Genomic DNA, 26,189 nt, shown 5'->3' on the forward strand with positions numbered 1-26,189 from the left:
CCCCCCATAGATGCAACCAAAGTTCCCCAAGGCATAGGAGTCCATCTCTCACAAAATTGATTAAAAATTTCACCATATGCCAGCCAAGCCATAGGCACAATGAGTGTAAGGCCATCCGGTTATCAAAGAACATTTATTTATTCATTCTCATGGTATACTCTCACCTCCAGATCTAAGAGCCAATACATTTGGGAAACAATTGTATATTCATAAGAGATATATAAGGGTCGAAGCATTCATTAATAGATTTTTGCAGGCCTAAAAGGCCCAATCTTCTATTTCACAAAACAAATCGGCCACCTTCCCCCTACTAGATTGCTTGTCAAAGTGATATGTCCAGAACAAAATTTGCTCGTTGAAGTTATCTGTTGAACCTTCACGACTTCCCCCTACTAGATTGCTTGTCAAAGTGATATGTCGAGCTCGCTTGCCATAATGATCAACAAAATTTGTTCGTCGAAGTTATCTGTTGAACCTTCACGATTGTTCCTCGAAATTCTCAAACCAACGAGATAAAGAACATCACTAGAGAACAAACATACGTCCTTGTCTATCTACGAGCGGCCTGGCAATCGCATCACCATTTTTCACGAGAACATCACAAATGAGTCTTATGTCGCACGATCAACATGTTATATCTCTCTTTTTCTTCCACCCTTGCTCATAAGATGCGTGCACTTCTTAATGTTATCATCGGGCATATAAAACAAAAGTCGCTTTCGAAAAAATCAATAGAAAAACGTAAAAGGCTGAAATCGAAACCGCCCGACCTAATATTCTCCGAACTATATATGCCTTCAATTTACTTTCACCATCTCAGATGACTGGAAATCTCAACAATGGCTCTTGCCAGCACCTTCGTGTCTACCTCGCTCTCCTTATCCCACCCCATTCTCACCCCGCGCCAATCTAGGCTTTCCCGCTTCGTTCTTCCAGGCACTCACCTTTCCCCTCAGTTGGAGATCCTGAAGGTTTCGCCGTTCTCTCATGGATTCGGTGCCTCACCCTTTGGATTTTCTGGAATGATCCGGGGGTGAGCACGATTTCATTATCTAGACTGTCTTATTGTTTAAATCTGTGCTGATTTATGGATTGAATCGACTGATGGCTCATCTCGATGATCCAATCGGGTGGATTGTTCAAAGGAATCTGAAAACCTATGCGATCACCGTTTTATAATCTGCTGGGAGCGGTTAACCTTAGATTTTCAGAAAGGTATATGCGGTGTTGATCTGTGTTGTTATTTTACCTGTTCCCTTTCCATTATGTTGCTTCGGCTATGTTGGATGGATCGGGCAAGCTCTTAGCGGACATAGTTTCTGGTGAAGGAAATTGGGAGAGAGGAACTTGTCTTAATTTTCTTGAATCTTGAAAAGATATGGAAACGAGTCCCTACGATGAATGATTAAAATTGTTTGGCGTTTTGGTTAAGGAACTGGAAGATATATAGTTCATCAAGAAAATAACATCTAACTGGGTTTTATGAAAATTTGCTGGGTGATAGACCATAGCAATAATCTTAATTTAGCGATAATGACCTAATTAGAAAATTTCAAGAAAAAAAATGATTCTAGCGCTGTATTTTTATGCAATTCGTCAATACAAAGGTTTCTCACAAGTACATTCTCCTGATGAATTTTTTCATATTTTGCAGGTACAGGATGGATCCTAACAAATAAATACAACACTTCAATTTTCACATACCTGGTTTGAAAGATTTTGATATGCACGTCTAAACATCACTTGTTTCTTTCTGCAGGAGCAGTTTTCAAATCCCCGTCAATTCTGCTGATGTTTTGGGATCCCTTTCCTTGGTATCTAGTATTTTGTTTAATTTTTTTTGCTCATGATAATAATGAATTTCTATGATAGTTTGCACAATAGACCACACAACTTTCTTGTGATCAGGTTAAGTCAAAATAAAAATTCTAGGCTTATAATCCATTGATGTGAAATCAAGGGCATGTTTGGTAGCATAGTTTTAAATGAATTTTACGCACGTATTCAACATAAATATAACCAAACATTAAAAATATGAAATGTAAATCCTATGCTCTGTTAAATGGAATATTCTCAGATTTCGTGAAATTTTCGACTTAAATCCCGATTTACTAAATCTGATTCACATAAGGATTTAAAGGCTTTGCCTAGCAAGTGTTTTCAATATGAATTTCTTAAATCCGAATATATAGAATTCTATATCTATCGAAAAAGTTGACCGACAGGAGCCAAACGTTGTCGAATTGTAAAAAGGCCAACAAAGACAAAAAAGGCAAGTGACAGTGAAAGCCATGATGCTTCGACACATCATTTTCTTTCCTAGGGATATATGGACGGGGAAGGAGAAGTGGAATAATGATGAATTCGGCTGTCTTCTTGCTTTTGGATGATTTACGTACATACCACTCAATTCTCATGTATTTACATATCCAACAGTTAAACTGTCTTATTTTACATATATGCCACCGTTTATGCATGAAAGGTGCATTTCACTTTTTTAAGAATTAAAATTGTGGTAGTTTTGATTTGATATAAAAGATTTGGGGGGCATAAATCTATAAATCAAAGTTCAGGTGTTAGATTCGTAAATATATAAGAATTGGATGATATGTATGTAAATGTCCCTTTGCTTTTATAGCTTTTCAACTGTTGTGACAACTGTGCTCAAATTATACTCGCTGAAAACTATCTACAACCCATGCTTCCCTTCATTAAGTTATTCCTTGAACTGCGTAAATATCATAGTTAGTGTCATAACTAGATTGTTTATTGGTTAGATTAGCTTAAAAAATATGAAGTTGTAGTATAATGATTTGGTCTCCATACAATCAACTATAATTAGATGTCCTTTGTCTGCAGAAGAACCCTCTAAGTAGTTTGCATGTATTTTTGTATTGTAAATCCTAGAAATTTCTCTATTTATGTAACTTTGTTAGGCACTTAATTTTCTTTTCCTACAAAACAATACTCTTAGCCTGGTCAATGGTTAAATTAACATAATTTGATGGTGACACATACGCACACACTACTTTGAGAATGCCACGTGAGATCCTACTGAAATGACTTGCCAACTTCATGTAATCTTTTTGATTTCTGATTGACCCATTTGATCTTTACATAACAAATAGAGACCATGCAACATTAACAAAATGGGACCCATTATCTTAGATGTACACATCATTAGTGAACACATCACCAGTGAATCTCACATTAATCTTTCATAATCTTTTCGTGCGAATTATCTTTTACTAAAAGTACAAAAATAACTTTCTTAGTTTATAAAATTGCTAGAAAAATTGCATAAAAATAGATAAATTTCAAAGATTGTTCTAAGTTTAAAGCCAAACCACAAAATTCTATAGAAATAAATACAAATATAAGCAGCATCTCTGGGACTTGGTTTTGAAAATCTCAAATTTTCTCTAAGAAAATCTTGAAAAAATTCCAAAATTCCTAATATTAACAAACATATGTGGGTATAAAAGATGAGTAAAAGTGGGAAATGATTTGATCAAAATCCTTGCATTTCGAAGGTTTTGTTGACATAATTTGATGCCTAATATTTTTCTGGAAAATAAAAAGGCGACCTTTTTGACTTGTTGGGCTCAATCATGGTTGTTCTTATGCAATTCAGAGTTCAGGTGACCACTTAGGGCTATCAAGTATTTCAATTCTTGGATCGATGCATGTATTTTTGCTTTGATTTGTGCGTGAACATGATGACAGCTTTGAGACAATAAAACATGTTAAAATCACAAATTTCTAGCTAGATCATAAATGTAACCAACTTAGTAAGTCTAACCCTTAGGGTTAATTTCCAGAATGGGGTTTGAATGGGTTCATATTTTACCCTTAAAAGATGTATCCTTGGAGGATTTTGCCAAGTCATTCTCAATGGAGCTGGCCCTTATCTATTAGTTGAAAACACTTTGCCAATGATGTTCTCCATTGAATCCAACTCTAGTTAAATTACTTTTGATCAAGGTCAACAATTGGTAGGCCTATTCAACAGCTAAATGAATTATTGAAGTTCCAAGCTCCAATTTGCTTCAAAAATTGTGATATCACACCAAAAGAAGGGCAAAAAGGGATTTAAATCCAAGACTTCAGCCAAGCCTTTGAACATATGGCCTTCCAATCCCTTTCTTGCAACCTAAAATGACAAACCATTGCAATATTTTGTGGTGATATTCAGAATAATGTGAACTTTTTTTATTTATATGAAAGAGGTATAAATAACCCTTACATGAATCCTATAATAGGAAATACAATAAAAAGAAATAACAGAAAAAAGAAAAGATTTAACATCTAATATCTCAAATTAATCAATTCATATTAGTTATTTTGATATAAAAGAAACAACATAAAATAAGAAAGGAAATAAACCCAATTAAAAAAAAAAAACTAAAATAGTAAAGAAAATAAAGTTAGATTAGGAAATAAATCTAATCCACATAATTTCTAACAGGAATAAGCTATTTCCTAATATAATTTTGAACATTTTGGGTAGTTAAAAAAATCACCTGGGTGCTAGATCTGTAAATAGCAATGTTTGGGGTGCTATGTATGCAATTATCCCATGGAAAATACTAACATACAAACTAAAACACTAATATATATGCCTGCATTGAGTAAATACTAAAATACCCAACTAAAATAAATGAAAGGTACAAACAAAGAATACTAAAAGAATCCAATGTCTGCTTTGTGCTTTGTGCCAGTCCCCTACTCTTCTGTCTAAGACTTGGGGCGGTAATGAGAAAAAAGTACTATACTTTCTAGGAAGATTTACATTCATATCACTCAATTCCTATGTATTTGCACATCTAACAGCTAAACTTCAATTTTTGCATACATGCCACCTTATCTATGCCTGAAAAGGTGTATTTAACTTTTTAAAAGTTAAAATGGTATTATTTTTGATGGGATATGAAAGATTTGGGTGGTCTAAATGTAGAAGGTAACACTTTGGTGTTACATATGTAAATACACAGGAATTTTGTTGTTTATATGTAAATGCTCTTACATTTTAAAGCAGCCCATGCCATATCAATGCAATCATATTTGCCATGTTTATAGCCTTGGGACCACTAAAGTGTTAGTAGATGCTTTTAAGCCAAGTCATTGAGTGTTTATTGAATTCCCCTAAACCATATAATCTATCATGCTGTCAAAAGCTGTCAATCCTTTTGAGATGCGTTTTTCTTATGCCCCACTTCTTGAAGAACTCAGGCTTGGCTCTTTAACGCTACTAATTCAACTTCTTTTTAAGTTTAATTAGAGATTAGTGGAAATATATTGGGACAACCAATGTGTTGTACATAGAAAGTAAGATTACAAAAAAATATTTATCGTGCTTTTAAATGAGTATAGAACATTTAATCACTACATTTATTATGCTGAAAAAATGTGAAGAACATGATCAATAAATTGGTACATATTCGTGTCTGAGAAGGTGAGCTTAGATCTTTGCTTTTGGAGCAGTGAATTTTTCTTTTTGGATATTTGTCATCACTATTGCCATAAAGGCAGTTACAATGCTCTTCTTCTCTTCCATTACAGTACTGTCAGATGTAAGCCTTTTTTTAAATTGCAATTCCTCAAACTAAGTAAAATAAGGTAGGTAAATGTCTTGGAGAAGAAAACCAAGGTCAAGCATGAGTTATTGACTTATAAAGTAGAAAAGGAATGCAAATTCTCACCTTTTACCAACCTTTGAACTTATAAGCCGATTATTTCCCGAAAATATGCTTGTTCAGCGTCAGTTTTCATGATGTTCCTTTTCTTACTATTTATTTATTATATGTACATGCAGCTAACTTTTTGGAGTACATCAGTATAGGTTTTAAGCCCATCTTTTTGTTTTAGTTATGGATGTTCTTATTGGATATTTACAGGAGGATGTTCCTTGGTGTATGCTTTTCGTTGATGATATCCTCCTTTTTGTGGATAAAACTAGAGAGAAGGAGTTCAAGAAAAAAATGATTTTTGGAGGTCAATTTTAGAATTTAAGGTTTTTGTTTTTGTAAATCTAAAACTGAATACATGTACTATAATTTTAATAGTAGTAGATTTAGTGGAGGGGTTGTAACAATTGGTGTTTAGGTCATCAAAAGAAGTGAACGATTTAGATATCCCGGGTCTATTTTCCAAAGTGATGGTGATATTTTGGGGATGTTATTGGTAGAATTCATGCTGGATGGTTGAAGTGGAGGAATGCATCAGGTCTATTGTGTGATAGAAAATAGAAAAGTACTAAAAGTACTACTTAGACTTAAAAGGAAAATTTTATAAGATGGTGGTGAGACTTGTATTTATGGAGCAGAATGTTGGCCTATAAAAGATAAGAATAAAAATGAAAGTGTTACTAAGACTTGAATGCTTAGGTGTATGAGTGACTTTATATTTAGAAAAAAAAAAAAATACAAAACGAATATATCTGTGAAAGGGTTGGAGTAGCTTCAATGACAAATAAGATTAGATAGAGTCGCTTTAGTTGGTTTAGACACATTAAACTTCGAACATCCGATGGCCTTGTTAGTAGAGTAGATGTCTTAGATTTTACTTATGTTATGAAAGGTAGAGGTAGACGTAAGAAAACTTGGGCATGTTGTGTTAAAATGAGATTAATTTTTTAAATTTAAATGAAAATATGACACTCAAGTGGCTAACTTGTAGCGAATAAATGAAGGCAAAAGCGATATAAGCTTTAGCACATTCACATTAGAATATATATATATCTATATCTATTAAAAGAAATGGTCAGGGCTATTAAATGTGCCCTGACCATCTCTAGGTGTGCTAAATATTCATGTAGCACACCCTACACACGGGGCGATTCGAACCCGTGACCTGAGGGGACTTATGATTTTCAGAGAGGCTGTTCTACCAACATTCAACAAACCACGGAATGTGCAGAGACACCTATATATATATATATATATATTTATATACATATAGGGGCATTTATATACCTAACACACCATTCTAATGTATTTACATATCTCACACCTATGGGGGGTTTGATACCATTTTTGAATAGGATTTAGCACGGGATTTATGAAATCCAACCAAAGCAAAAACGGAGGAGTTCTGTGAATTTATGAATTTTTCAGATTTAAGGTCCTAAATTTGTCCTTCTATTCGACTTAAATCCGGATTTGTTAAATCCACAGGGAGGGTGGATTTAATTGATTTATAATTTATCAAATTTACTAAATCCTGCTAATACTAAATCCTACTTGCAGCCAAACGCCCTCTTAAACTTCCATATTTAACCTCATAGAACTCAAATTTTTAATATCACATCAATTATAGCACTATTTTCACTTTTAAAAGTTGAAATACACCAATTTTTGAATATGAAAGTTGAGGTGTGAGATATGTAAATACATAAGAATTGTGTGCTATATATATATAATTTATTCGTTTTATTTTTAATAAAATGAAAACTATAGGGAAAGCATTTGACATCTTAGGCAATGTATTGTTTCTACTTAGTGAGATACATGTGTTGAGCTCTCTGCAGACGTATATGAATTGAGTGAAATCAGTTTCTCAAACACTTCACATATTGTAATTTCTTAGTTCATTCTTATAGCTACTTTTAAGAAGCGTTGATTCAATTTTTATTGGCATTTTTCTTTTGGGGCATTTACATACATACCACCCAAATCTTTGATATCACATTAAAAATACCATTGTTTGAACTTATAAAAAGTGAAATACATAGGGAAGGTGGCATGTATGTAAAATTGTGAATGTATGTAAAATTCATGTATGTAAAATTGTGAAGTTTAGGTGTTAGATAGGTAAATACAAAAGAATTGAGTGGTATGCATGTAAATCTTCCTCTTGGTTTTAATTCATTGTCTTATTATTCCTTCTTTTTTTAGTTCCCTCGCCTAACATGGTGGCTGCATTGCAGACATCTGAAAATGATGCTGATACTATTCCGGTGCCGATAGTAATGATAGACCAGGATTCAGATCCAAATGCAACAATTGTACAACTTAGTTTTGGGGATCGCCTTGGGGCACTGATTGACACGGTGAAATGACTGAACTTTACTTTCCATGGATCAATTATTTATGTACCTATTTATTTACATATCTAACACCTAAACTTTAATTTTTATATTTATATCTCCCAATTCTTTCATATCACATAAAAAATACCCCCATTTTAACTTTTAAAAAGTGAAATACAACTTTTCATGTGTAGGTAATGTGGCATGCGTGTAAAATTGAACTGTAGGTGTTAGATATGTAAATACGTATGAATTATGTGGTAAATATTCCTCATTTTTTTCTTGCATTATAGTTTCTGTTTTCATTGAGATTAAAGGGTTGGGGCCATTGTTATTTTCCTTTTTCCTCTGAAAATCTTTGGATGGCTAATGATACCTTGTTCAGAATTTAAGTCTTTTATGATAATTTTATTACATTAATCATTATCTGCTCTATTTATTTCATCTATCGACGTGCAATAATTTCTTTGTTATTATTATTATTATTATTATTATTATTATTATTATTTGCCTTTTCATCCTGATCCTTTCTTTCTTTCAATAGTTGATACTCTTCCCCTAACCGAGATAATTTGCATCTTTCTTTTTGGGTAGATCTTTTATTTAATTGGAAACTGAATAATGAAGCTGCTCCCAGGAAAAAAAGTGCATTTGAGTGGGCTAACTAAATTACTGCTGTTTGCTATTGAAATTTATCTTTCTGCTTTTATGCTCTGGGAAATTTGCATACTTACCACACAATTCTTATGCATTTAGATATTTAACACTCAAAGTTTGATATTTACATTTATAACACATCAGTGTCAAAAACCTATGCATGAAAAGGATATTTTACTTTTATAAAGATAGTGATGGTGGCATTTTTGATGTGATTTGAGTGGGATAATTGTAAATATGGATGTTTAGGTTTAGATATGTAATGCATAAGAATTTTCTGGTGTGTATGTAAATGTATATCTCTTTGGCATTTTAATGAATGTTCGTCTATTTTGACCTGTTTAGAGAACAATCCCTTACGTTAGCACGTACCATTGTTTAGATGAAGGCAATTAAAGATCTGGGTCTGGATGTGAGTAAAGGAACAGTAACAGCTGGAGCTTCCGATCAAACGAAGTTTTTCATTACAAAAATGTGAGTGATCGTTTCTTTTTTCTATTTTTCCCTAAAGAGAAACTGTGCATTGTTTAGTTACTTATGGAAATAATTCACAACAAAAATTTTTAAAGTGCTTCAATTTTCCTTCTTATTTTAGCTAAATAATGTTTGCAACCTTGAAAACTCTAAAAAAGACTAAAGAAAAGGAAAAGATGACAAGAATATGCGGAGTTATCAAGATAGGCAAGCTGCATGCTTGATGATGGAGATAACATCTGCTTGAAAAGTTTTAGTAACCTGTGATCGTCATACCCTGCGTGGATTGACGCGGGGAGCGCCATACCTGTTGACCTCATTTTTGGTGAGGTCTTACTTTCTTTGTTATTATTATTATTATTATTATTATTTGCCTTTTCATCCTGATCCTTTCTTTCTTTCAATAGTTGATACTCTTCCCCTAACCGAGATAATTTGCATCTTTCTTTTTGGGTAGATCTTTTATTTAATTGGAAACTGAATAATGAAGCTGCTCCCAGGAAAAAAAGTGCATTTGAGTGGGCTAACTAAATTACTGCTGTTTGCTATTGAAATTTATCTTTCTGCTTTTATGCTCTGGGAAATTTGCATACTTACCACACAATTTTTATGCATTTAGATATCTAACACTCAAAGTTTGATATTTACATTTATAACACATCAGTGTCAAAAACCTATGCATGAAAAGGATATTTTACTTTTATAAAGATAGTGATGGTGGCATTTTTGTTGTGATTTGAGTGGGATAATTGTAAATATGGATGTTTAGGTTTAGATATGTAATGCATAAGAATTTTCTGGTGTGTATGTAAATGTATATCTCTTTGGCATTTTAATGAATGTTCGTCTATTTTGACCTGTTTAGAGAACAATCCCTTACGTTAGCACGTACCATTGTTTAGATGAAGGCAATTAAAGATCTGGGTCTGGATGTGAGTAAAGGAACAGTAACAGCTGGAGCTTCCGATCAAACGAAGTTTTTCATTACAAAAATGTGAGTGATCGTTTCTTTTTTCTATTTTTCCCTAAAGAGAAACTGTGCATTGTTTAGTTACTTATGGAAATAATTCACAACAAAAATTTTTAAAGTGCTTCAATTTTCCTTCTTATTTTAGCTAAATAATGTTTGCAACCTTGAAAACTCTAAAAAAGACTAAAGAAAAGGAAAAGATGACAAGAATATGCGGAGTTATCAAGATAGGCAAGCTGCATGCTTGATGATGGAGATAACATCTGCTTGAAAAGTTTTAGTAACCTGTGATCGTCATACCCTTCGTGGATTGACGCGGGGAGCGCCATACCCAGCGTGGGGGCACGCAGATCCGCGCAGGCACAGTATGAGCTGCATGCGACTGGCAGGTCCAGTGGGAGAAGGTTCATGCGGCCGGCTCCTCTTTATCCGAAGACTATGTATATGTTATTTATTGTGTTTTAGGTTAGTTTTGGCGTGAGTATATTTAGGACAGCTGCAGGCGTATTTTTTCTTCATTTGAGGGTTGTAGCCGAGGGATTGGGTGGCGCTCTTGTTATATCTCTCTCCCAAAGTAATGATTGATTATCTTCCCCTATTCCCCTTCCATATCCTCTTACTTCACTCCCGGCCGCTCCTTCCTTTCTGCAGCCACCAGAACAACAATTTTTACTGCTGTTTCCTACATTTCTACCATTTCCAGCCACCTCCCTCAATGCCCAGGCTTATTGCCGCCCACCATAACTGTGCTCCAGGGCCTCTACCATTCCCTAACCTTCCCGCATCGCTTGCCGCCTACTTCCTTCACTACTACTGCCCGGAACTTGCTGGAAATCCCTAATTTTCTGCAGTACTGAACCTTCCCCGCCACCTTCTCTTCTTTCGGACTTGCTGCCGCCCCCGAAAAGTCACCCCACTGCAGCTCTCTCTCATTCCAGTCCCTCAGGACAGTCGATTCTTGCTGATTACTTCCGGTTACAGCAATTCCCTGCTTGCTGCTCAGGACAGCAAGCTGACGCCGTCTTGCCACTATTTCCCCACAGCCCTGCACCTTCCCAACCTGTCTTCCACCATCTCAATCCCCTAACGGCCACCGCCATCACTCGAGATCCATCCTAGTTGAGTGTCTTTGTCGTGTCAATCATTATTTCAGTTTTTTGGGTGTTGTGTTGCCGTATTTTTCTTTTCAAGTGTGTTGTTTGTAATTGCTTATTTGCTTTCAGTAACAATATTTTCATTAGATTATGATTTGGGTTAACTCGGGTATATTGAGGCCTTAGAACTGACCAAGAATCAAAATCCTAAATAGATGATGGGTCTTCATATTCACAACAAAAATTTTATTCATGTCATAAATTGTCTTACATGACATATCTCTTATTTTTGTGTGAAAGAAATTACAAACGACTAACAAATTATCAAGAAATTGCTAAAAAACTTGTAATCAATTTCTGTCAAGTTTATTGATATTGACTGGAGTATCCTTGATAAAAAGTGGAATCTAAATACATAAAAATATTTCAAATATCTATGATAAAATAATTTTTCAAAATTTATGTCCATGTTAACCCTCGCCTGCATAATACTCCATTTTGGAGAGTGCTGGTTTTAATACATCCTAAGTAAGCATCATAATCCATGAACTACATATCATTGAATATTGGATGGCACTTACAATGTACTTGAGGACAATGTAATCTGACGGTTTCCATTAGAATAATAGGATTTGTCTGCTTCTTGGTGAGAATTAGACGAGCCTGTTCTAGCACTGTCACCTTTTATGAACACCTTATCCTCATAACTCTTTGGGCAAGAGTTCTCTGTACATCAGGAGTTGTGCATACCAGTGATCTTTTTCCATTTTGGATTGATCATGTAATATGTTATGAAGATGTGTTCATCTTAAGAAAGTACTCTACAAAAACTCTTTTATATTCTAGAATGTCTACTTTATCATTTCATAAAATACTTGCCTTATATGATAGACTCTTGAAGATTTCTCTTTTATTAATCTTTTCTAGTTTCTATTTTGTAGGATGATGATATCATCCCTATAAATTAGAGGATTCTTGTATGTTTTAATGCCACCAATAAATTAGAGGATGCTTGTATGTTGTACTATCACTTACAATTACATGCAAGCAACCCACTAATTTTTCTTCATTTTTTTACCTCTATTTTTGTCTTTTGCATAAGTTACTCATTCTATTTCTAAATCAAAAGTTTATACAGTGTCATTAGCCAAGCTACTGGAGTCAACTCAATCCACGATGATGGAAGACAAATTTTATTAAGCAAATAACGAAGGGTACAATCGAGACTCCATAATCAAGACAAGGACAACACAATCCAACAGTAGCCTGAGGAGCATATCTGTGGGCGTCGACAGTGAGAGAGGTGTGGCTGGTGACTGCAGGCGAATGGAGTAGCAGGTGCGGGTGGTTGTTGTAAGGTGCGGGGCAGCAAATGTTGTAGTGTCAGCCGGACAACAGGCGCGGGTGGCTGCCTGAGGCTCGAAGGGAAGCTACAGGAGGGTCGACGGGCTGCAGGAAAGGAGGTCGCAAAAGACAGTGGGTGTAGATGGCTATTCGAAAGGCTTGGAGTCTACTAACGTCCGATTGGAGGTGTTAGAGGGAGTTCTGGGTCATTGCGTGGCGTTGGAGACAGGAGGCAACAATCGAACAGAGGTTGAGAGAAATGAGCAGATCGCTGCGAGGTTTTGGAGAAGTCAACAGATGGTGGCTACTATTGGTTGGGAGGGTCGAAGTGGAGACGGCGGCCTGCGGGAGGGACGAACGGTGACCGACAACTGGCTGGAGGCGCTGGGAGGCGACTGCTACGACCTGGAAGGCATGGGACGAGCTGATGACAATCAGGAGATGCAGGAGGATGATAGGTGTCTACAACATTTTGGGCTCATGGGATAAAGTGGCGGCATTTATGGAACACAGATAGGTGCTCTACGACGGTCTAGACACACTGAATAGAGCATGTGGAGGCAAGAGAATGGGGAAACGGTGGAGATAGTCACCGTCTCATACGAGTTACTTCGGAGTACCTTTTCGTCGTCTAATACATCCCTCAGAAAGGGAAAGAATGCAGACGACGGACTCTGAATTTAGAAAATAGTTCAACAACCCTTCGTCTAAAGAAACACCACCTATATATAATAGAGATTAGTAAGTATAAATAGGTAATAATCAAAAAAGAAAGAAATTAGAAAATGAAGGCATAGAATAGGCAAGAACTAGAAAGGTGTAATTGAAAATGAAGGGGAATAGGAGGGAATCAGTAAAAAGTAAAGGGGAAGATGTGGATGGCAGGTTCCACGCCTTATGGGGGCTGACTAGTCCAACAAGCCTGGATCAGACAAGGGCGGTTCAGTTGGCCCCCCAATCTGTAGGCCTGTGTCACAAGTTCTCTTTTGCACGAAGGAGAGTTTCTTGCTTTCACTTCTCTTCACTTACATATGATACAAGATTTACCAATCAACACATCATTTTAATCCATACTTTTAATTGAGATCTCATGCCATATTTGTAGTCACTCTTAGTCTTTGACTTGATGTCTTTGAAGAAGATTCGATGTCTCTCTAGTGGAAGTTGATGGACTACTTTCATAAAGAAAGTGGTTTGTTCTGCAAGTGATTCAGAGTTAATTTCTTGAATCCAGTCCTATTTTGTTTTATCTTTTTTTTTTCAATTCATAGAAATTCAAAGCATGGTTGAAATTATTTCTAGCTTGGAGGAAATTGTCACGACCCGCCTTGATAACTTATAGTTAATCAAGTCAGGAACTTCGATCGGACGGTTTAATGTTTAAATAATTATCAATATACTTATTCCAATATATAAAAGTCACTAATAATTCACAAAATATAATACATAGAAAAATCAAAACATTCATGATTAACAACAAAGTCTGTGTACAACTTCTTTAGCCAACACATAACTTTATATCACTATTCTGAAGAAAACAATAAAAAAAGAAACTACAATCACATCATAACATGATACCTATCAACTGTTGTTTCTTCCTGTAAACTAAGTGTCTCCTGCCAGACAACAATCTACAGCTTTTTTTTTCTTGATAGAAATCATTAAATTCAATAGTAAGTTCACGAATTATTGAGTAATTATAAGTATAATTTGCTTTAAATTTATATGCAAATTATATGTATGAATGACCTAAAGAAAATACAATTCATTATTTTATAAAACTATAAATTTTAACCCTAAATTTATACATTTTCGTTTCAATTTAAGTATTTACTTTGTACCTCTTTAATATCAAGATCACCGCTATAACTGAAGGTATTCCCAAAATTCTACCCGCAAGTGCCTTAAAAAATTTTCATCTTAATGTACATTTTTACAATTTTTTATTTATTTATTATGCACGGGTACATTGTATCCTCTACCAGTACCATCTGGAGGTGAATACTGACTACGTTGAGTCTTTGCTTATCCGTTTATATTAATTTAAAATCATTTAAATGTACTTTTTTATTTGAATTGTTTTCCTACCATTTTAAAAAAAATATATAAAACTTCAAAATATAAGACATGGATGAAATATTTGTTTTTAAATTATATTACAAGTTCATTTTGATCTATTTTAAATGTAACTTCTAAATAAATCATTAATTAATTTAATGTCAATAAAAATATAATTACTCATCTTACTTTTTTTGCTTGATTTAACGATTTTATATCTCCAAATCTTCAAGGTTCAAATATTGTTTAACCTTAATTGTAGTTATAAATTAATAGTTTATTTAAATATGAATTTTAAATTAAATAAATTAAACTTTAACTTTAATTAAAAGATATCTTATCTTTCAAAGTGATTAGTCCCTCAATTTTGAAATTGTATCTCCCTTAATTAAATCATGATTCCAAATACATCTCTCTCTCTCTCTCTCTCTCTATATATATATATATATATATATATATGTACACACACACTCATTAATTGAATTATAATTAAAAATTTAAATTTTTTTTTGCTCGGCTACCTAAACCAAGCACAAGCCGACAAAGGGCAAGGCTCGTCTCTTTACCCACACACATGAGCTCCCTCTTCCTCATCCTTTGCATGCTTACAACACACAATGTTGTCTCCTCCTTGCAGTTTATTAAGAATCAGCTGTGATGCTGCTGAAAAATAATCTGATGTTGCAAAAAATTACAGTGGTTATTACAATTTTTTTATTTGAAAAAAGTCAAACCGTAGCTAAAAAACTCTCACCGCACCTTGCAAGGAGCGGTGGGAAAATACTTGTTTCAGCAGTAGTTCTTTGACACATGCGGCCAAAACAATGCCCTGGGGTTCAACTTTAATACAACATGCGGGGTTCGACACACCAAAACACAACGAGCATGCGAACATAGTGAACACAACATCAAAGCCGCCTTCTCCGATCGCACCTTCACGTAGAGTTGTTCCTTTTCATCTGCACGCGAGCATAGTGTCGATGTTGCGTGACCACATTCCTTTCTCATCAACCGACTGCTAGGGTTCGACGTCGTCTCCTATGCGTGCAAAAGACGACTTCCTTCGTATCTTCTTCTTCTTCCTCCTTCCTCTTCATTTTCATTGCTTCTTCTCCTACAACTTCCTTCGCTCATAGAAAAGCTACAATTTAGGACCGGAAATGAAATCTCCTCCCTTCTTCCTTCTCCTCTCTTGCTCTCTGTCTCGATCTAATCATATGATTCTTTTTGAGTTCGAAAGCAACATTCTCTCCTTAAACACTGTCTTCCGGTCGGTTACTCATGTCGTTTCAAAATTTATTCTCTATTTATTTTATATTATTATTACTATTATTATTATTATTATAAATATATATAATCATTGATTTATCTATATGGCGTCTCCTCCCGCGCACAACTTTGCTAGGGTTTCGCCTCATGGCGAATCCTAGAATTTGTTACGACGTCTTCTCGCATCGTCACGCTCGAAGAACCTCGACTCCTCTTGTCTGTTTCGTAGCACTGCCTCGCCTCAGTCTTTCATCGTCGTCGCCGTTTTGAAGGACGATTCTTGGGCGCGGGCTCATCTCGCCTTTTCTCGAGCTCGAAGAAGAAAGTTTCGCACTTTCAATCTTTCGTCCTCTCCTCGACTTGGAAGGGGATCCCCGTTTCAGTTTTTTTCTCTTTCGTTCACTGTAACTTCGTTGTCATATCGCCGCGCCTCCTTTTTTTGGCGATGGCTTCAGACAGATCGTATGTTGCTGCCCTTGCAGCTGTCCATGCCTCAGTAACTCCTAAATCGTGCCCATTCCCTCCTTCGTTTCTATTGGCGAGGGACATTAAGAAACCTGGTAGGAAGAATGAGAAGTCAGCTATCTTTTGTACGAAAGCTGAATGTAATCAGTTTGTTTCCTCATATCGTCTGAATTTGATCGGGAAATTTCTTTATGACCATCCCAAAATTGAGCTTATTCTTAAGGAATTTGAGCTTATGCACCTTGTTATGGAATGAAAAATTGGATCTTTTGATGAAAGACACATCTTTATTTAATTTAATAATGAAAAGGATTACACACGCTTATTTGCTCGAAGATTAATCAGGATTGATAACAGAGCGATGAAGATTTTGAAATGGTCGGTGGGTTTTGACCCACAGACGGAACCACCAATCATTCCAGTCTGGATTCGCCTCCCTGACATGAAATTTCATTATTTTACTCCAAAAGTGTTGTACTCTATTGCTTCAGCCCATGGTAAGCCACTCAAAATGGGTATTCCTACTTATAATATTTCCCTTCCCTCTGAAGCCAGTAGACTTGTTGAAAGGGACATCACTTCAATCGCTTATAAAGTAATTTGATTAGGCACACAACACCAACAAAATGTTGTGATTGAGTCTTTCCCTTCGTATTGCTCGAATTGTCGTATGTTCAGCCACTTCATTTCTCAATGTCATCATCTACACCCTCATCTAAGACCAAAGAAGCAAAATGCTCAGCTTATTGATACTATTAATCAACAGAAGGATACTCTTGAAGATGTTATTATCCTCGCAATTAATATGTCAACCATTCAGCCTCCACACGATGCTCATTATGTAGGTTCCCCGTCTTTGGAACCTTTTTTCTTGGGGGAGGGGGAGACATTTCAGACTTCACTTGGCCTAGAACCTATTATTGATATAACGGGTGACAATATTTCTACTGCGTTTTTACCGCCTCATCAGATCGAGCAAGTTGTTAATGTTAGACAGGCACATGGGGGCTCATGATGTGCAAAAACGTATATTTGTCCGACCATCTTTAGACCAATCCACTGATCAGATGAGTCAACCTTCGGATGAGGAATGATAGATTTATACATCTAGAAAGAAAAAGAAGAATGAAGGCCTATTGCCAAACTTGATGGATGATACATTGATTATTTCGGGTAATGACAACAAATTTAACAATTTGTTAGCCAACTTCCGTCCTAGAACCAGAGGTAGAGACAAGGCTAAATTGAATCTTTCGCATGCTAACTGGATCTGCTAGTGTTGGCAGACTATTGGCGTACAATTTCCTATGTCTATTTTTTAATCTTGATTTTTTCGGTATACATGTATTTTCTATGTATGTGTTGTATGCCGAGTGGTTAGAGTGCCAATTTGGGCCCTTTCATCCATCCTATCTGTATCTTTCCTTTTATTAATATATTAGCTTTTGGGCTTTCTATATATATATATATATTAACAGATATTACAGAAATCATGTAGGTTTAGAAGAGAAGATGGTGGCTTGTTAGGAATGGATTTAATTTTGAATTTGATTGGGCAACTATGTAGAGATTACATTGGTTTTATATTGGAGGATAGAGAAGGTTGATGAGGGAGAAAATTTGGGGTTCATGTGTGTACTATTCATCAAATAGAAAATAATTTTTTAATGAGTAGTAAATTAATTGATAACAAAAATCAAAGGATATTTAGCTCAATTTTTAAACATGGTCAAAACAGGCTTCAATTTAATGGAAATTATTTTGAGGTAGGCAATCTTGCATGTAGAATGATGAACTTGTAGATTGATGAACCAATGTCATGACTCTAATTCCTATTTGACACAGGAGGATTTTAGATAAAGAAGGTTTCCTAGAAGAAAAAGGAAAAGATAAACATGGAAATCGGAAAGAAAATTAGCAGGAAAAAAAAATTACATTTGAACAAAGTGATTACCTTTCTTGGAAGAGTTCTAGGTCTCTCACATGTTCAAATGATCAAATTCTTAGAATAGATAAAGAAGTTTTCCTATATACACAATAATAACTTTATTTGCATGATTCAGAATTCTAATGTTTAGGTGGAAAAAATACCAAACTCTTAATAAATTTCTTAAAATATATCAATAAATTTTATAATAAATCTGTTAACAAAGTAATGAATCTAAGAGATAGAATAACTCTTAACAAAATAATGAAAGCTATATAATAGAATAATTTAAATCTTGTGGCAAAATAAACATTCAAATTTTAGGTACTATACTAGTGTTGCATTGCATGTTTATGGTTTCATAGGTTGTATATGAACTTCAACATTCAGTTTTACCTATCAAGTTTTGTTACATAGAACACAATTGTTTCCATACTTCTGTTAATCGGCTGAAAATTTCTTATTGTTTTGCCATTTAAATTTCAAGTTTTTAGTCAGATATTTTAAGAAATAATATTTTGAAAATTGTTTTTGGATATTTTGTGCTTTATCAAAATAGAAAATTGTCAAAATAGTCTTTTGACTGTTTACACGGGGGTCATTTTAGTCCTAAGTGTAAAAAAGTGATGTCAAATGAAAGATTTGGGTGGTATAAATGGAAACATAAAGTTTAAGTGTTACATAGGAATTGGGTGTTATGTGTGTGAATGCCCCTTCTTTTAGGAAGATTCAAGTGGATCATAACATGTGAATGAACATTTTAGGGGACGCAAAGTTGATGATCCAGCCATGTTGGAAAGAATTCGACTGACGATAATTATCAACCTGCTGAAATATCATCCAGTATGCCTTTAATTTTCCTGTACAATTTCTCGCTCTTTATTTGCAGTCTTCTCTTTTGATTTTAGTAACTTCTTTGCCTTCTTAGGAATCTAGTGAAAAATTAGCTCTGGGTGCGGCTTTTGGCATAAAAGCTCCTAAAAAGAAGGTAATCTGATTATTATTTTTTATTATTTGTTTATTTTGGCAACAATAATTGAACTAGTTTAAAGTTTCATTTAAATAGTTTACGCAAGTATGATTTGATGTATCCATGGAAATCAAAAACCTGAGAATTCAGTTTGTCTTTGGTTTTATTTTTTGGCCTTTTATGTTAATGCCTAACTACTAATAGAACTGCTAAAGAAGTACCTCAATCTCGGAACAGTTTCTTATACATCAGTAAATTTCCCATAGAACCTTTATTGCTGAGCTCTGCCCATTAAGCCTTTAGTCATGTTCCATCTTTTCTATGCATGCATAATTTGTAAGGTGTTAAAATAGTCCCATAACTATTTACATTGTGCAATCTCAATCCCAGAGTTTATAAAAGTTCTAGATTAGTCTCCAGATAATTTGGACTGAAATATTCCATTCTGATAACTATTTCAGCTCATATTAAAAGAGAATACGGACTGAAGTGGCACTTTTATAGGTTGTGGCTTAAAATAACCTACTACAAAGATTAAGGAGATTACTTGAAACTTTTCTCATAATTTGTATGAAAGCAGTCATAGCTTTGGAAGTATACAATATTGCCGTATGGGTTTGAGCCATTAAATATGGTTAAAATGATGTAATTATGATGCATTATAACGGTTCGAGGGGCAACCTTTTTCATTTTTAAAAATTTTCATTAATCTAAAAAACCTCAAAATGATGTGCTTTCATTTTGGTTCAGCAAGCACCTTGTTGTCTTGGTTGATGGATCACCATCGATGGAATGCATTTGATTCAAGTTTGGTAGGATTTCTTGGATCACTCGAAGGAGAAATAAATTTCACTTGTATGATGGCTGAATGATTCTTTGTTGGCTCCAAGGGAAAATAGCTAATCATTTTTAAGGTTTTGCAAATAAGTTGCAACTGTGAAGTTTTCATTCATTCATTTCTTTTCATCCGGTGAAGAAAGCCGACGTCAGTTTATATCCGACATTATTCTTCTACATTCTTCTTGTAGAAGAATAGGTGACTAGAAAAAAAATTGTTCATTCATTCTTGCAATGGGTATTCGTATACAAAACTACCAATAAAAAAAGGAAATAAGTAATGGCATAAAAATAGCCTTCACCTATCCGTCATTTGATATTTAGAGGTTTTCACTTGATGCCAAGGGAGCAATTTGTGGGCTCATTTTTTTCCTTTTTCTTTTATAAGATTGGAGTGAGGTATTTTCTTATAAACAATAAACATGAATGAAACCCGTATTGAATTTTGCAGCCAGCCTGACATGCTTGAATTTAGTCTCTTATCGATTTTCAGATAATCAAGATTGTAAGTTATAAGTGCTTTTAAAAATGACTAATGAAAACCTCTTGTTTGAAGGCAAATGCTGATCACTATCAGGTTTTTGAATATTTAAATGAAGATTAAATATAAGTTTGCGAATATCATTTTTAAATAATCACTAAGATTTCTAATATTCTATTCGTGCCTAACTTGCCGTGGAATCAATAATATTTTGACTAACGAACATGAGATGATCGTAAATGCTTCAATTGACATTTTGCACGCATTTGGATAAATATTGTATTCATGTAAATATATATAATTTTAAATAATTTTAAAAAACAATTAATGAAAGGTAAATGTCCGCTTGTGCTCCGACAATTATATCAAAAGTTTAATTATAGGATCGAAGAATGTCACGTAAGTTGACATAAGATTATTTTTGAAATAACTTCTAATACTGTGCATACTAATCAACTTTAATATGCCCGCAAATTCGACATTAATCCTAAGTTTTCTAAACTTATGTATATGAAAATGTTGTGCTGGTCTAACATATGTTTAAGCTCAAACCTAATATGACCTAAAATGATGTATGATTATTTTAAAACACGCAAATATTTACATATTATGAAATCTTTGTTTTCAAAATCACATTAAATCACATTAAATAAGTTAAGCTTCACGCACTAAGGATCGGGTCATCCTACTCATTGGGCGAGATTGTAAGTACTATTTTGGTCAGTCCAATCCTCCTTATAAGAACCAAAGTTGACAAAATTGAGCCCCAACATACCACTCTGACTGTCCTCCTCATGAGGATTGGTGCGACAGGACTTGTATTTCAAATGATGTTTAAGTAATATCAAATCGCTGATGATGATTATGTTGAATGTAAATATCAATTAGAGAGGTTTACTTTACAAATTAAGTTAAAAAAAATATTTGAACAAAAATAATTGATTTAGGTTATGAACTCGATCTTCTGTAAGCAGTACAGAGTCGACAATGTTCAAAATTATCTAAATCTCTAATGATGGTTGTGTTAAATATAAATATCTTCTTGACTGATCTATTTTCCAAATTAAGCTAATATGAACATCTAAATAAACTCAATTGATTTTTGTTATAAACCCAATCCTCTAAAAGCTCGACAAAATCTACATGGTTCAAAAATAGCTAAATCCATGATGATTGACATATTTATTACACATCTCAACCGAAGAAGTTTATTTATAAAATTAAAATTTTAAATTACAAAATTCAAAATGTTTTTAAGAAATATATCATTAAAAAGCTAAGAGCAAAATGACATTCGCCATCCATAATCATTTGCAAATCATTTATCGAGGGTGATAAATTTAATATAGACTCAAACTTATAAAGAACAAATGTTATATCAAATATAGAATTAAATTCATACTTAAAATAATTTTTTATTAGTAAGGATGTAGCTTGAGTCATCTTTCTGCTCGATTTAGGTGTTAAGACGTAATTTAAATGACCGTATTATGCTTTTTTCTTTTTTTTAGGGATTTTTTTATTTTAAACCGAATGACTTACGACTAGAGCCATCTGACCGGGTGATTTGTCATCAAATAACACAATTATATTACGGTCACAATTGTAGCTCGTATTCTCCTTAATGGTATTCTATTTTTTTGAGTTGTAAATCATATAGTATACCTGATGCAGCATAAAATTTTTTGTAACCTAGTTTGACTTAGATTAGTCTTATTAGCCAAATATAAACCCCAGGTCTACAAGGTTCCCTTGAATGAAACAACTCATGACTGTTAATAAAGATCTTTCTATTAGATTGGGTCAACTACCTTCTCTAACTAGATAAACTAGGGACCATGATGACTCGAGATGGCATAATCATGAGGATCTTGATCAAGTTCGTCATAATTTCCACCACCATTCGCTTTAAGCTCATTGATAATTTCACAGTTTCAAAATTTTAAATTTTTTGTTATTTTTGAAGTCTGAATACTTAGTGCCTAATAACTAGCCTTAATCAAAAGTGCTCTCTCGTTATTTGAAGGGATAATTTATCATAGGGTGTTGCGTTTATGGGAAAAATCGAACCTTATAGCTTAAATTAATCGCAAAATGAGGGTGAAATATCTAGGTAATTTCTTATCTACCATTTTATCTGACTTCTGAAAATTTCAGCCTTGAATCTCATGGTAAACTCCATCATCATAATCCATATTCATTTCGAGGAAGGACGAGGCGTCGAATTTTTGGAGACTTGAACCTTGATTTTTGGCCAATGATGGATAGATTCAATTTTGCCAAATGTGCTTCTAAGTGTTTTATGTTGGTTCCATATTGATCTACGTTATTTAGCGATAGTCGGTCAAAGGGAATACATATTCTTGCTAATGGATTTTTCTGTTTTAATTATATTGGAAGATTTATGTGCCGCCTTAGTTCATATGTATTCACATATCTAATACCTACGTTTAAATTTTTACATATATGCCACCTTACGGATGCCTGAAAATGGTGTATTATACTTCTTAGAAGTAAAAATAGTTGTCATTTTTATGTGATGTGAAAGATTTATGTGGTATAAATGTAGTGGTATAAATGTATAAATGTAAAAAGTAAAATTTAGGTGTTACATATGTAAATACATAGGAATTGTGTGGTATGCATGTAAATGCCCCAATTATATTTCCATTGCACACAATCATGACCTTACAAAACTGGATATCACAATTATGCTTCTTCTTTGAACCTCACATTGGCAAAGTTCTAAGATATCCTTGAAGGAAACTAAAGGAGCTGTATAGGATCACTTTCATTTTATTTAATTTAATTTTTTTTATTTTTATTATGTTTTGATTTAAAATAAAAAAATACTTGACTATTTGATGATTTTGGCAGCCTGACGTGGATATGACAACAAATATTCACATTCAAGATGATGGACCCAAACGAAGGTGAAAAATTTCCACCCTGTTTTGAAGTTTAAGAAGCGATTTTACTCTCCGTATTTACCATAATACTTTTCTTTTCACTTCTTTCCAGCTTGCTGTATGTAAAGACTCCTGATCGACCTGGACTGTTGATGGAAATCATTAAAATGATGGCAGACATAAATTTGAGTGTAGAATCTGCAGAGATTGAAACAGAGGTGTGTTTTGCTATTCAATTATGTTAGTAAATGTTCTAGGTGGACTTATATGTAATTTTTATGTTTTGATAGAGCAAAGTGTCAGAATAGCCTCCTAACTATTTACATGAGATAATTTTAGTCCCAAAATCTGTGAAAGACTTCAATTTGGGGTTGAAATAGTCCTCTATTAAAAGAGCCTGTGGACTAAAATGACCCCCGTGTAAAGGGTTAGGCGAATATTTTGACACTTTTTATCTATATTTATACATCTAATGCTAAAATTTTACATTTATTTATATAATTTTCTAGTGTTTAAATAATATCAAAATATACATTTGAAAATCTGCTTTCATCAGTTAATATTAGTAGATTTTTTTTGTGATCTAGAGATTTTGGCGTTATATAAGTAAAATATAAAGATGTAGATGCTTCATATATAGATATGTAAGAATTAGGTGGTATTTATGTTCTGTAAATTTTCATTTTGGGCATTTACATGCATACCCCCAATTCTTGTATTTACATATCTAACACCTATACTTTAATTTTTTTTCATTTATATTACATAAAAATACCATCATTTTAATTTTTAAAAATTGAAATAAACATTTTCATCTGTAGGATCGATGGCGTGTATGAAAAAATGGATGTTTAGGTGTTAGATATGTAAATACATAAGAATTGAGTGGTATGTATGTAAATCTTCCTTTCATTTTTAGATAACTAACACAGCCGAACTTGCCAGGGACTCATTGTTAAGGATACGTTTCATGTCAGCTACAGAGGCGCTGCTTTGAAAGACTCCTTAAGTCAGGTAATTTATAGTTCACCCCTTCTGTAAGGTTTGATATATATTGCAACTACGCCCCTTCTTTGCAAAACCACCCATCAGGTTTTTATATTTAAATAAATGAGAAATTTACATACATATCACACAATTATTATATATTTATAAATCTAACACCAAAATTTTCTTGATTATTTTTATAATACTTCGTTGTTACAAATTTATACATGAAATTATGACTCTCATTTTTATAAGTATTAATATTATTTTTAATTTGATTTTAAAGATTTGAGTGTTATGCATGTAAAAATGGAAGTTTAGATGTCAGATATGTAAATACGTAAGAGTTATGTCGTTTGCATGTAATGCCCTGATGCGGGTGTCTCCTGTGCCTGGGAGGGATGCGGGATTTCTCATCACCAAGCGGGCGTCTGCCTGCTCACTTAGATCGAACTGGTACAGGTGAGAGTTGACCGGTTCTCGTGGGGCACTCCTAATTATTCTATTATTATATTTGTATTTCTAATGTTCTAGGGTTGGTTTTTGGTATTGTGTTCGTTTAAGATAGTCGTTGGCATCTTTTTTTTTCTTTCAAGGGTTGTATCCTAGAGTTTGGGTGGTTTTCCGACTGTATCTCTCCCGATGTGATTATATTCTCTATCCCCTTTCACATCCTCCCGACATCACACTTGATTGCCTTCCATTGCTGCAACCGCCCCTGAACAACTGTTGTTGCTATTTTCACTGCAGCTTTTCCAATTCCAGTCACCTGTCCTCACTGTCGCCGCCCATGGCATTCGTCCCCTTTCTGTTCTGCAGTCTCCTGCATCCTCTGCCGCTACCGCTTTCCCCCTGCTATCGCAAAAAAACGGTTATTTGTTTTTCACGTGCAGTTCCAACCATCCAGCCATCCATTTCTCTCATTCCAGTTTGCTACCATTGCCACAACTCCTAATCTTTGCTGCTGCCGTTCTCCTCCCTTGGTGCCGCAGCTGTAGGAACCTCTCTCAGCCACTTATTGTTATTTTGGTTAACTCTCCTATCATGCTCTCAACAATTTTCACTACAATGGCAAACAATGAGTGTTATATATAGGTAAGAAAGGTTATTAGGAAGGAAACAAATCTTAATTCAATTACTATTGAAGAAAAAGAGTACAATTCACACACACAAAAACCCTAACTTCAATTTTCACAGATATGCCATCTTATATATTATTTGAATAGGTTCCTCATTATTTCAATATATGTAAATATGCTAGTTTGTACATAAAAAATGTGTCACCACTGATCTCAGAGAGATCTAACGATCCAAAAGGGAAGAGTACGGCAAAAACTGGCACACTGCTAGGAGGATGTGAGGAATCATTTTATGAATAAGACAAAACATATTGTTGTTCATTTCTCTCCCACTATCTATCTATTTCTTTCTCTTTTTTGATTTACGCCTTATTTCTTGGGGGATAATTCACACACACAAATCCCTAATTTATCTATTTATTCAATTATCTCCCTTTATTATAAGAAATTATAATTTATATTAATAAGAGCATTTTTAATATTGCATATTTTTCTTTTTTTATTTATCCTGTAAAATCAGATGACTTGAAAATCTGTTTGGCCCTCCAGATTCTGGTGAATTCCCTGCGGTATCATCTTCTGAGGCCAGAAATAGAAGAAGAAAGCTACTAAGCTTTCTAATTGCTGCACTGCTTCCGG

The 26,189-nt window shown here is 34.2% G+C and overlaps 1 protein-coding gene across 2 annotated transcripts; it reads left to right on the forward strand.

Annotated features, from left to right (window-relative positions):
• Positions 1–723: 723 nt before the first annotated feature.
• Positions 724–26,189, forward strand: LOC110024858 (ACT domain-containing protein ACR12-like). Of its 2 annotated transcripts, none has more exons than XM_020725039.1 (10): positions 724–1,033; positions 1,760–1,814; positions 7,928–8,050; positions 9,069–9,160; positions 19,052–19,130; positions 19,216–19,275; positions 23,453–23,508; positions 23,597–23,702; positions 24,430–24,498; positions 26,100–26,189. In XM_020725039.1, exons 1-10 carry the CDS (start codon positions 840–842, stop codon positions 26,160–26,162), a joined length of 897 nt encoding a protein of 298 aa, XP_020580698.1. In that variant the 5' UTR covers positions 724–839; the 3' UTR covers positions 26,163–26,189. The 2 variants fall into 2 exon arrangements, with proteins under 2 accessions (XP_020580698.1, XP_020580706.1); XM_020725047.1 differs by lacking the exon at positions 724–1,033 and adding an exon at positions 1,078–1,215.

Source organism: Phalaenopsis equestris, unplaced genomic scaffold, assembly GCF_001263595.1.
Source record: "Phalaenopsis equestris unplaced genomic scaffold, ASM126359v1 Scaffold000002, whole genome shotgun sequence".
Classification (NCBI taxonomy): Eukaryota; Viridiplantae; Streptophyta; class Magnoliopsida; order Asparagales; family Orchidaceae; genus Phalaenopsis; species Phalaenopsis equestris.